This window comes from Pteronotus mesoamericanus, unplaced genomic scaffold (genome assembly GCF_021234165.1).
Source record: "Pteronotus mesoamericanus isolate MK-2021 breed Mesoamerican mustached bat unplaced genomic scaffold, CSHL_Meso_final contig_29, whole genome shotgun sequence".
NCBI lineage: Eukaryota > Metazoa > Chordata > Mammalia > Chiroptera > Mormoopidae > Pteronotus > Pteronotus mesoamericanus.
Window position 1 is genome coordinate 4,003,133 of NW_026555123.1, and position 12,623 is coordinate 4,015,755.

The window sequence follows — 12,623 nt, forward strand, 5'->3', positions numbered from 1 at the left end:
ATTGGGGAAGTTCTCCTTCATGATTTTTTCCAATAAGTTTTCAATTTTGTGCTCCTCCTCCTCTTCTGGCACCCCTATGATTCTGATATTGGAACATTTAAAGTTGCCCAGAAGTTCCTAAGCCTCTCCTCAGTTTATTGAATTATTGCTTCTTCATTCTGTTCCAGTTGAATATTTATTTCTTCCTTCTGTTCCAAATCGTTGATCTGAGTTCTGGTTTCCTTCCCTCACTGTTGGTTCCCTGTATATTTTTCTTTATTTTGTTTTGTATAACCTTCACTTCTTCCTTTATTTGGTGTTTGTACTCAGTCATTTCTGTGAGCATCCTTGAAAGGACAGAGCCAGCCCCATCTGCTGTGGTGGCACCATTTGCTGAGCAGGCCTGTGACCTCGTTAAACATCACTGCCACGTTAGCCTCAGAGCTGACGGCCACCGGACTGGACACGACTGGAAGCAAGAACAGGACCAACCGCTCCCTCCAGCCGCAGGCGGAAGACAGCACTGGAACCAACCGCAGCCTCGCCTGACAGCGTCCCCGCAGCCCAGGGCCGCACACCAGCACCCCCAGCTTTTTTTAATCCAGAGACATCCAGTGAAAGCTCAAAGCCCCCACCCCTCACTGTGGGTGTCTCTCTCCACACCACGTCCCTCTCCTTTATTGGAGAGTGCATAAAAACTTTATTCTCCTCACTTCCTTTTCTTTATAAATTCTTTCACAGCCATATCACCAGCCACCCTAACAATCCTGATTACTGGTGTTTTGAACTCCACCTCTGATAGGTTGGCTATCTCCTTGTTGCTTAGTTCTGTTTTTGGAATTTTGATCTCTCTTTCATTTGGGCCATGGTTCTCAGTGTGCCTGTCACACTGTAAGAGGCAGAGCCTTAAGTATTCACCAGGGTGGGGCAGCCCACGTGGCTGCGTTGTGGCGCTGGATGTGGGGGAGGGATCAGAGAGAGAAAATCTTGCTTGGCTCTTGCCCCACTTTCAGTCACTTCCCCCACTACCTACACGCAAATTGGGCCCCCCTGGTGCTGATTCCACGGTGGGTGGGTTTCTGTCTGTTCTAGGTCCCTCTGGGTCTCTCCAGTAGACTCTCCTGTGAGGCTGGGAGTTTCTCCTGCCACCTTAACCCCCACAGGTTTTGACAGCCAGGGGCTTTGAGGCTTTCTTTCCCCCCACTGGAACCCTGGATTTCCTGATCTTTCTCACTCCCCAGTTGTTCCTGGCTTATCTGCACACAAATGTGGGACCACCAGCCACCAACTTGCGCGTCCTTTCTGCCCAGGCTGCCCATCTCTCTCCTCCTCCTAGTCTGGATGAACATTTCTTTTTTAACTCCTTGGTTGTCAGACTTCCATACAGTTCAGTTTTCTGGCAGTTCTGGTTGTTTTTTGTTTCTAAATTGGTTGTTGACCTTTTTTTGGTTGTGCAAGGAAGCAAAGTGTATCTACCTATGCCTCCATCTTGGCAGGAAGTATTCTATGGTCCATTTTGAGTTAATTTGTGTTGATGGTGTAAGGTTAGTGTTGATGTTTTGGTTTTTTTTTTTTTTTTTTTTTTTTTGGCATGTGGGTAAGTTCCAGTTCCACTTACTAAAGATATTGTCTTTCCTCCATTGGATTGCTTTACTCCTTTCCCAAAGATTTATTGACTGTTTCTTGCCTGTCAGTTTTATTCAAGTGATACATTTGTCTCTCTCTCACCAATTCCATAATATCTTTATTACTAATACATGTAGTAAGTCTGAAATTTTTATGACAGTCCTCTGACTTTGTAATTGTTTTCAGTATTTTGTTTACAACTTTTGCTCTTTTTTTTGGATATATGAATTTAGAATGAATTTGTGGATACCTGCAAAATAACGATGGAATTTTGATTTTGATTTGATATATAGATCAAGTTCAGGAGAATTAACATCTTAACTGTATTGAGTTTTCCTGTCCTTGAGCATGCAGTATCCTTTTACTTATGTAGATGTTTTGTGATTTCTTTTATAGGTTTTCTAGTTTTCCGCATATAGATTTTTTACATATTTTGTTAGATTTACTTCTAAATATTTATTTTTTGGTGCTAATGTAAATAGTATTCATATTTAACATCAAATGCCAGTTATTCATTGCTGGTTATATGGGAAAGCAGTTGATTATTTTCATGTTTCATAAATTTGGGTTTATTAACATTCATGCAAATCTGTGTGTCATAACATTGATGTGGGTAATATACATGCTTGCTCAAAAGCATATCCTCAGGTTTACCTTTATATTTTTTTTTAAAGTATAGTTGACATGCAGTCTTTTTAATTTTAGGTGTACAACATAGTAATTACACATTTATATTCATACGATGTGATTACCATAATAAGTCTAGTAACTATCTGTTAACATACAAAGTTATTATGATAATACTAACTATTTTGCCTATGCTGTACATTACATCCTCCTGGCAGTTGACTTTTGTAGTTAACCTTATAATCTGCAAATTATAATTGCTTTTATTATAATTACTTTTTAGTTGTAGGAGCTTTTGGATTTTTCTGCATACAATAATGTCATCTGCAGAGTAGGACAGTTTTATATTTTCTTTTCTAATATGTATACTTTTCATTTTATTTTCTTGTCTTATTGCATTACCTAGGACTTCCAATAAAATCTTGAGTAGGAATAGCCTGTTTTCCAGTCTTTGAGGAAGCATCTAGTTACTCACCATTATTTTTGTTAGTTGTAGATTTTATATATGTGTTCTTTATCCATTTATGGAAGTTCCCCCCCATTCCTAGTTTGCTGAGAGTTTTTAATATGAATGGGCATTAGATTTTCTTAAATGCCTTTTATGTGGTGATTAATATGATCTTGTTATTTTTCCTCTTTCACCTGTTGATGTGGATTACATTAATTGATTTTTGAATACTGATCCAGCCTTGGATACCTGGAATAAATCCCATTTGGTCATGGTATATAAATGTTTTTATACATTGTTGGATTTGATGTGCTAAAATTTTGTTGAGGATTTTTGCATCTATGTTCATAGGAGATACTGATTTGCAGTTTTCCTTTTTTAAAAAATATCTTTATCTGGTTTGGTATTAAAGTAATTCTGGTTCCATGGACAAAGGACATCTTGTATTGCTAGAAGAGATTGTAGAAAATTACCATGATTTCTCTTAAATGTTTGGTAGAATTCACCAGGAATCCACTTGGGCCTGGTGCTTTCTTTTTTGGAAGATTATTAATTATTGATTCAAGTTCTTTGATACCTGTAGGCCTATTCAGATTATTTCTCCTTGTGTGAGTTTTGGTAGTTTGTGGTTTCCAAATAATTCATTTCATCTAAATTATCACATTTGTGGGCACAGTTAGTTTTTCGTGGTATTTGTTTATTAACCGTGTATGTCCATGTTGTCAGAGTGCTGACACCTTTCTCATGTTGGATAGTGGTTGGTAATTTTGTTTCTTTTCTCTTTGCCTGTCCAGAGATTTATCAACCCAACTATATTTTCAAAGAATAATTTTTGTTTTGGTTGATTTTTTTTTTCCTTACTAGTCTTCTGTTTACAACTTTACTTCTGCTATAATTTTTATTTTTTCTTGTTTGACTTAGGTTTATATTGCTCTTTTCTGTAGTTCCCATGATGGAAATTTAGATAATTGATCTTGGACTTCTCTTTTCTAATGTGTATTTAATGCCATAAATTTCTAAGTGCTATGTATTTGCTGTATCTCACAAATTTTTAAAAGTTGTATTTTTATTTTCAAAATACATTTAGTACAAAATATTTTTTAATTTTTCTTGAGGCTTCTGTTTGGACCATAAGTTATTTAGAAGTATGTTATTAAGTCTTCAAATAATTGTGAATCTCCCAATTTTCTGTTATTGATTTCTTGTTTAATTCCCCTGTTGACTGGGAGCGTACATTGTGTGATTTCTAGTCTTTTAAATTGTTAAGGTGTGTTTTTGTAGCCCGGGATGTGGCCTGTCTTGGTGAATGTCCCATGTGCACTTGAGAAGAGTCTGTATTCCGCTGTTGTCGGATGAGGTATTCCGTAAATGTCAGTTAAATCCGGTTAATTGATGGAGCTGTCCAGTTGGGCTGTGTCCCCGTGTTGACGTTCTGCCTGCTGGCTCTGTCAGTCACCGTTCCAAGGGGGTTGCGGTCTCCAGCTCTGATGATGGGTTTGTTTGTCTCTCCCTGCTCTCTGTCAGGTTTGGCCTCACATGGTTTAACGTTCTCCTGTTTGTCTTATGTAACTCAAGGATTGCTGATGTCTTCCTGGAAAATTGACCCCTTTTTCTTGATGAAATGCTGCTCTTTATTCCTGATATTTTTTTCTTTTGTTTTGAAGTCCACTTTGTTTGAAAATAATATAACTGCTGCAGTAACATTTGATTACTATTAGCCTGGTATACGCCTTTCTCTACTTTTAATCTGTCTTTATATTTAAAATGTCCTGGCTCCCTTCAGTTGGCAAATGACCATTGTCATTCAGAGTGATTGTTGATATAGCTGGTATTAATATCTACCTGCGTTTATTTATATCTGCTCTTTTCCCTTTTTTGGGTGATCTTTGTCTTGGTTTCTAAGAGTTCTTTATATATTCTAGATATTCATCTTCTATCTACTGTGCGTGGTACTTATTACCTGTTATATTTCCTAATTTGGTTTATAGTGATTTTTGTTGTTCAGAAATTATTTTTCTTTCAGTTTGTGGGTATGGTGTCTTGATTAAGAAAATATTTTTTCTAAAACTTATAAAAATTCTTATATTTTATTCCACTGATTTACACACACAGTATAATGTGTTTGTGAATAGTAATCCATTTAGAATTTTGTGGTGTATGATGTAGATATTTTATGAGGATTTAACCATTTTTGAAAGGATAGCCAGTTGTCTGAGTATTACATGTTGAATGGCCTTTCACCACTGATTTGGAGGTGCAGTTCTATTATATAATGCATTTACAGACCTGCAGAGTCTGGTTTTGTATTCTGACCTGTGCTATTTATTTGACCTGTGATCCTGTGATTGTGCTAATACTATATTTTAGTCACTGTATTATATTAGCTGGCAAGGCAAATCGTACCTCATGGTTGTTTTCCAATTTTCTTAGTTATTTTGTGAATTTTTGTTCCCTGTGACAACCATTTCGTTGTATAAAAATTCACTTGAAATTATTACTGTAATTAATTTATAGATTAATAACTGGCATCTCTGTTGTAAATGTGCTTCCACTTATGCACAAGACAAATGAAAGAACAAGCAACTCAATTCCATTCCAAACCAGTAGGATTATTCTTTAGTGGCCAGAACAGCTCAATAATTTAACCTTCCTAAATGTGAGCTTTTCATATACTTAGTTTTATAATATACTAATATTATATATAACTTAGAATATATATAATATTATATATAATGATATATATTATATATAATATACATCATTACCAGGACATGTGTATTTCTTATCCCTTTATTTTCAACTTCTTTATGTTTATTTTGATAACCTGGTGCCATAAACTTGGATGTAGTTTTCTTCTCCTTTACTTGACATTTTCCATCATGCCCTGCAGTTTCTTTGTCCCCACCCTCGGAAACCTGGCCCACATCCTCCTCCTCATTGCGCCTCAGTGTCATTTCCAAGTCCGGTATGTGGCATGATCACCCTTATCCCTCTTGCACAAATCTTTCCTTAGTCTGTCGGGTGACGCTTGGAGGATTAGTTCAGGGTTTTGGCGTGAGTTGTGTCCAGGGGCCCAGTTGCTCTCCAGTCCTGCCACAAGGCCCACCTGGCCCTGAAGAACGGCATAAAGGACATCTGTGAGCAGCACACTGTTCCTTTTTACTTAACACAGCCTGTTGAACATTTGAAGTTAATGTTAAGTACTATGCCTAAAGATTAGAAATTATAACAATAAATCAGTCAGAATCAAAGAACTTATTTGTGAAGAGATTGTAAAGTATCTTCACCGTTATTTCCACTGAACTTAACTAAAGCATTTATAGGATCTATTCCTTTCCTTTTATGTCACATAATTTCCAGAATATTAAATAGGCCCTTGACCCCTCATCTTTGTTCTATGAAGTTAGTTCTTCCTTGCTTCTTCCTAGTGAGTACAGTATTTTGAAGACAATTTAAATTTTCTCTAGTGTCTCAAGATATCGAAAAGCTTCAAGATGAATTTGAAGGTGATTGACCTGAATATCAACATATTTTAAAATTGAAATAATAATTGTGACATGGAAACCATATATAGTTTATTATTTCAGAACTCTTAGTAGTATTTTCTTATGGTTTAGTATGGAACTGGGCATTTTCTGATTTAATGTGAATTTGAGTTAATTCAGTTTGCAGTAAATTAACAAACATAATTGGCTTTAACTAAAAGGCCAAGAGCTCATTGATTCCTTAATAATTTCCATAGAATTAGCAATTCTACTTTGTTAGAAATCCAGCAAATCATTTCTGGTCCTTTGAAGTAACTGGTTCACTTTTTTTTTTTAACTTATTGGTTTTTTGGAGGGTTTTTTGGGGGGGTTTTTTTTTGTTGTTGTTGTTTTTTTTTTGGAGACAGAGAGGAAGAGAGAGAGAAATCCAGGGAGAGAAACACAGGTATGGTTGCCTCTCGCACGCCCCCAGCTGGTGACCTTTGCAAGCCAGGCATGTACTGTGACTGGGAATCAAACCAGCGACCTTTCGGTTTGCAGGCTGGCACTCAGTCCACTGAGCCACGTGAGTCAGGGCTGTAACTGGTTCAATTTTAATATTTATAAAGCCATATTCAGTTATTTATAGGAATGCTTTTACTGTCTCTAGTTAGACACGAACTACCCCAATACTCATTTGCTTAAAATAGCAGTTATTTATTTTACTCACAAATGGGCGTTGTGGGTGGGGTTTGGCAGGGAAGCTCATTTCTGTCCCCCGTGGTGTCTGCTGGGGTGGCCTCAGGTGGGGCGGAGGGGCTTGTGAAACAGGTCCAACAGCTCACTCACCTGGCTGGCAAAGAGGTTGCAGATACTGATTCCTCTTCAAGTGGTTCTCTTGTGGGGTGGGGGGCACTTTCGATATCCTCCTAATACAGTGGCTGATTTACAAGAGTGAACACCCCAGGAAACAGTGTTCTCAGAGACAGGAAGTGGAGGCTGCTAGTTTGTTAGGGCCTGAGCCAGGGAACATGCATTGCCTCACTTTTGTTACCAATCAAGCAGTCACTGAGCTCAGATTTTAGGAGTAGGGAACGTGGACCCCAAGTTCTTGGTGGGAGGGAGGAGTGTCAAAAAATTTAGAGCCATGTTCCCCCCCCCCCCCCACCACTACCATTTAAAGCACAATATAAATTGGAGCCATGTTTTCAAACTGCTATCATGCTATGGGAATTTTGCTATTCTTAGTTGATAAGGTTAATTTGCTTCAAAGGGAGAGAATAGTGTCAAAACTCTGAGACAGTAATATTACTTTTATTCAAATACTATTTTCCAGTGCAAATGGTTTCTTTTTTATTTTTTCACCATTAAGGGCTTTTTGAAAAGTATATTTGAAGTATTAAAAACAGTATTTTCAAGATGTATATAAGGAAAACTAGAAGAGTCGGATGAAAGAAATAAAAAAGACCCTAGTAAATGCACGTGAATAGGAAGACTCAGTATTAAGATGTCGCTTCCTCTCAGCTTGATCCATAGATTCAATGGAACCCCTGTCAAAACCTTTGCAAGCTACTTTGTGGATATTAAGAAACTATTCTAAGTTTATGTAGACAATCTAAAGACCCAAAATATTCCATATTATAGCGAAGAAGAGTAACAAAGCCAGAGGACTGAGGCCAGCTTCTGCACTTAGTGCCGCAGGAATCGGGCAGTGTGGCGTGGGTGAAGGAGCAGACGGGCAGGCCGGTGGGCAGGACTGGTAGCCCGGGAGTAGACACGTTAGTGCAGTCAGCTGATGTCTGGGAAAGCGACAGAGGCAGTCCACTGGAGGAAAGGTAACCTTTTCAACACATGGAACTGAAACTTATCCACGTGCAAAAAAGAAAAAAGAATCTATACACTGACCTTCACAAAAATTAACTCAAAATGGATGATAGGCCTAAATGTAAGAAGCAAAACTATCAGACTTCTGGAAGATGACATAAAAGGAAATTTAGGTGACTTTGGTTTGGTGCTGAGTTTTTAGATATAGCACCAAAAGCATGATCCATGAAAGTAAAAATAGATGAGTTGGACTTTATTGAAATTATACGCTTTTCCTCAGTAAAGACACTGAAGAGAATGAAGAGACATGCAGAGAAAAACTTTGCAAAACACATATCTGATAAAGAACTTATATCCACAGTATACAAAGAACTCTTAAAATTCAACAATGAGAAAACAAACAATTTAAAAAAATAGGCAAAAGGTCTGAACAGACACCTCACCAAAGAACCTATTTGGATGGCAAGTAAGCACATGAAAAGGTACCTTGACATCAGATGCCATCAGGGAATTGGAAATTAAAACAATCTTGAGATGCCACTACACAGCTATTAAAATAGGTAAAATGCCCAGCAGCAGCGCACTGAACCCCAGTGGGAACGGGGGAACAGTAAGTCTCGTGCATGCTGGTGAAGGTGCAAAACGGTACATCCACGTTTGAAGACAGTTTGTCAGTTTCATACAAAGCTAAACAGTCTTTTCTCCCCTTTTCATTGCATTTATTGGGATGACACTGGTTAACAGAATTATACAGGTTTCGGGTCACAGGTCCACAGCACATCCTCTGTATTGTGTGTTCACCGCCCCAAGCCGGTCACCAGGCACCATCCCCTCCCCCGCATCCTCCTCCACCTGCCCCCGCTGCTCGGCCAGCAGTCACCACACTGTTGTCCCTGTCCAGGAGGTTTTTCTCTCTTTTTCTTTTCTGGCTCAATCCCTCCACGCCCCCAGCCCCTCCCCCGGCCCCATCCAGCTGACAGCCTGCTCTCTCTGAGTCTGTCTCTATTTTGCTTGTTAGTTCATTTTGTTCGTTAGAACATACAGTCCCGTAATTGTGTTCTTAGGGATTTACCCAAATGAGTTGCAAACGTCCTCACAAAAACCTGCACATGAATGTCTAGCAGATGAATGGATAAACAGATGTGGTATATATGTTTTTGAAAGTTTTAACTCCTTATATTTTTAAAGAAAAACAGATTATGAGTTGAGAAATTAGCATGTAGCATTTCCATTGGGGATTATTAAACTAGAACTATACTCAATTCCACTTATTAGAATTACAAACTCATCACTAGATGAAATTTTAGAGCAACAAGTTCTCATTTTACAAATTTACAGAGTGAAATTGAGATGCAGAGAGGTTAAGTGATTTGTTCATAGACACAACTAGTAAGGAGTAAAACCAGAGTTAGAAATAAGATCCCTTGATATCCATTTCCAGGATATCTCATTTTCTTACAGGAAACCTGACAGAAAAAAGTAAATGTTATAAATGGCTTGTGTGCTGTAATAAGGATAATGGACAATAACAATCACAACCCTCCGAGTTTATCCCATGGGCGTGGAATTAATGTTGGCACTTAAGAGACCTGGGAACGGGAACGGGCCAGCTAACAAAGCAGATGAGCGGACCGAGGGTAAGCTCCCGAGGCAAATAGCTTCCGAGCTTCTCAAAAATGGGTACCCAAAAGCAAACATTGTCAAAATATTAATGACCATATTTTACTGGGCAATGTATTGTAACTTTAGAAAGTTGAGTGTACATGTAGGAATGACTAATCTGTATTCATTAGTAAACAGATGCTAATTTTACTTTTTAAATATTATAACAACCTGAACAGGTATTTTAACTCTCTGTATAAATAAAGTAATTTTTATGTAGGTATATTTTGTGTAGATAAACTTCTGAGCAGTGTATCTGCAGTGTTAGAGAACTATACTAATTTTGGGAAATAAGTGACATTAAAAAAATGTGTTCATGAAGCAAAAAAGCCTTTTGTATTATGAATTATCGTTGTTACCTTATTAGTAAGCATGTTTTCTATAAAGCTGCATACAGTAACCCCCCTCCTACCCACAGAGGATACATTCTGAGACTTCCCTGATTTTTGCTATCAGTACATACCTGTGATAAAGTCTTAATTTATAAATTAGGCAAAGTAAGAAATTAACAATAACAAATAGAACCATGATTACTATACACTGAAATAAAAGTTGGTGAGCTTGGCCCCCCTCTCTGTCTCAGGCTGCCTTGCTGTCCTGGACTCGCCCTTCTCTCACAGCGCCCGTGGCGAGACTGGGGAGGGGCACACGCTGAGCAGGCGGGCGATCTGAGTCCTGCGCTGGACGGGGCTGGACGGGGCTGGATTTCGTCGTGCTGCTCAGAATGGCACGTGCTTTAAAAGTTAGATATTGTTTGTTTCTGGAATTTTCCATTTCATATTTTTGAACCACTATATTGACCACTGATAACTGAAACTGCAGAAAGGAAAATTGTCAATAAGGAGAGGACAACTATATATCACAGCTATTGAAAGTTGAACCTTTGACATGAAATTTTTTATCAGTTATTGGTGATTATATTGCATCAAAGTAATGATAGGGGTTATATTGCATAACTGAATACTATATATTAAGTTGGTTTGGAAATTTGAGTCATAATTGTATATACTAACTTTCAAAAGAGAAGTGTACACAGAATTGCTTAAAATATTTTGGAAAACTCTAAAATGTAAATTGTTACAGTGATAGCTATGACATTCATTAGTAGAGAATAGAATGTATACATGAAGTAAAAAGAAAAGTCTGCTAGCTTTAAGTAATTTCTTAGGATGAGTGTAGGAAGATGCTAATATAAAAGAGCTAGATTCTGTGCCTCTTTTACTTCTGATTTAATATTCTATTTTTAACTAGTAAGAATTTCAGTTCTGTGAATGGGAGTCAGGACTAAACTGATCACATTAATTAAAAGGATCATACAAATCATTCCTATTTAAACTACTTTTGTTTTGAAATAGCGTGAAGGAACTTTTTTGTTAACATTGAATTCTGTAACTTTTACTTTAGGCCGTTAAGAATATGATTGGGATTTTTCTTTCTCATTCTGATGCCATCACCCAGGGATCGGCATTCCAGAAGAGTTGCTAAAGCTTTGCCTTTTTCTTCCCTGTCGTGCGAGCCAGCTGCCCACTCCCAGGCACAGCACAGTCCTTGGCACTGGTGGGTGGCCTAGCGCCTGCAGGCTGGCAGACCCTGCGGCCAGCGCGGAGCTGTCAGCTGAGTCTGACCCCGCTCTCAGACAGAGCCTGCTGGGGCGGGGGAGGACTTTGGTGCCCTCTTCTCTTTCTTTCTGTTCTTTTTGTTTTATAAGACCAACAGTGTCAAAGTAGCTTGTCTGTGTAGTATTTGTCTGTCTCTCTTTTCTCATTGCATGGATTGCTTTTAAATTTAAAATTTTGCACTGCAGGTCATTGAGTACTTCCACGTGGAGGCTGGCACAGGATCAAACTCGAGACGCACAGCTCATCACAGTTGATGAAAAACTGGTAAGAATTTTCTTATATACGCTGCTAGGATTCTGCTGTCAGGGTTATTTTTGTACAATAGGTTTTCTGAGTGGTGTTTTGGGTTCTTCTAGGGAAGTGATTTGAGTTTGACACTCTGGATCATACAAATTTTTAAAACTTTAAGATATATTTGTTGCAAAAAGATAAAGATAATTTGTGTTAAGCATTATAAACAAATATTGTCATACAAATATTGAGCAGTTAGAATTACGAAAGACAGTCCCTTCTACTACAACTGGGAAGGCCCTTTTTTGTGGTGTTTATAAATAGCCATTAAAATATTTTTATTTTTTGTAATGCATGACTTATTTTTTAGTTTCTCAGTTATACTCCTATTTAATTAAGTTGTAAGGTACCATTACTATCTAAAATTAAGTATATTGGATTTTTCTGCAATCAGTTGTTCTCGTGACTATTTGTACACATCCCATTTCTGCATTACACATGAGAGATTACAACTTGCAACAAATGAATAACATTCTTCTGTTAATCACAGCAGATAGAATTTTGGTGACCAGAACTTACAAAACTTTTCAATATGTGGTGTTACTTTAGATGCGACTTGTTATTTATACTTACACTGTATAATAACATAAAGTTTATAAATGTTCTGAGACTTCCAGTAAAAATGTGTAATTGCACTTTCATTTTTATCAAATATATACTACCTTTCTAATGGTTGTATATGCTTTTATCACTGGAGCCTGTGAGCATACTTTAAATAATAGATCACACTTAAGTTTCTGCTTACACCATTAAAGGTCTAAACAGGAAAATAAATAGATAAGTAAACAGATAGGGAAATCTCACATTATTAACTTAAGGCTGGTTGATTTTAATTTTAAAACCACAGAATAACCAAAATAGTCTTATTAAAATGCTGGTTCTGTCATCCTCTTATGACAAAGCCTTTGGCCCTGACCTGGCGTGGCCTTTGAGGCCTCCCTCTCGGGGTTCAGCTGGCACCACTGTCTGCCGCTGCGCCCCCCTGCCATGCCGCTGCCCTGTGCCCTGCCTCAGGGCACATGAAGTCCGGTTCGCTCGGCCTAGCTGCCCATTGCCAGTCCCCTGGTTTTTCATTCAGGACCG

The 12,623-nt window shown here is 38.0% G+C and overlaps 1 protein-coding gene across 1 annotated transcript in view; it reads left to right on the forward strand.

Moving 5' to 3' along the window:
* Positions 1-12,623, forward strand: part of NDUFS4 (NADH:ubiquinone oxidoreductase subunit S4) — an 80,133-nt gene that overhangs the window by 22,050 nt on the left and 45,460 nt on the right. The window contains exon 2 of the mRNA XM_054575337.1: positions 11,435-11,513. Within this exon, the coding sequence (XP_054431312.1) occupies positions 11,435-11,513 (79 nt within the window). The remainder of the gene's footprint in view (positions 1-11,434; positions 11,514-12,623) is intronic.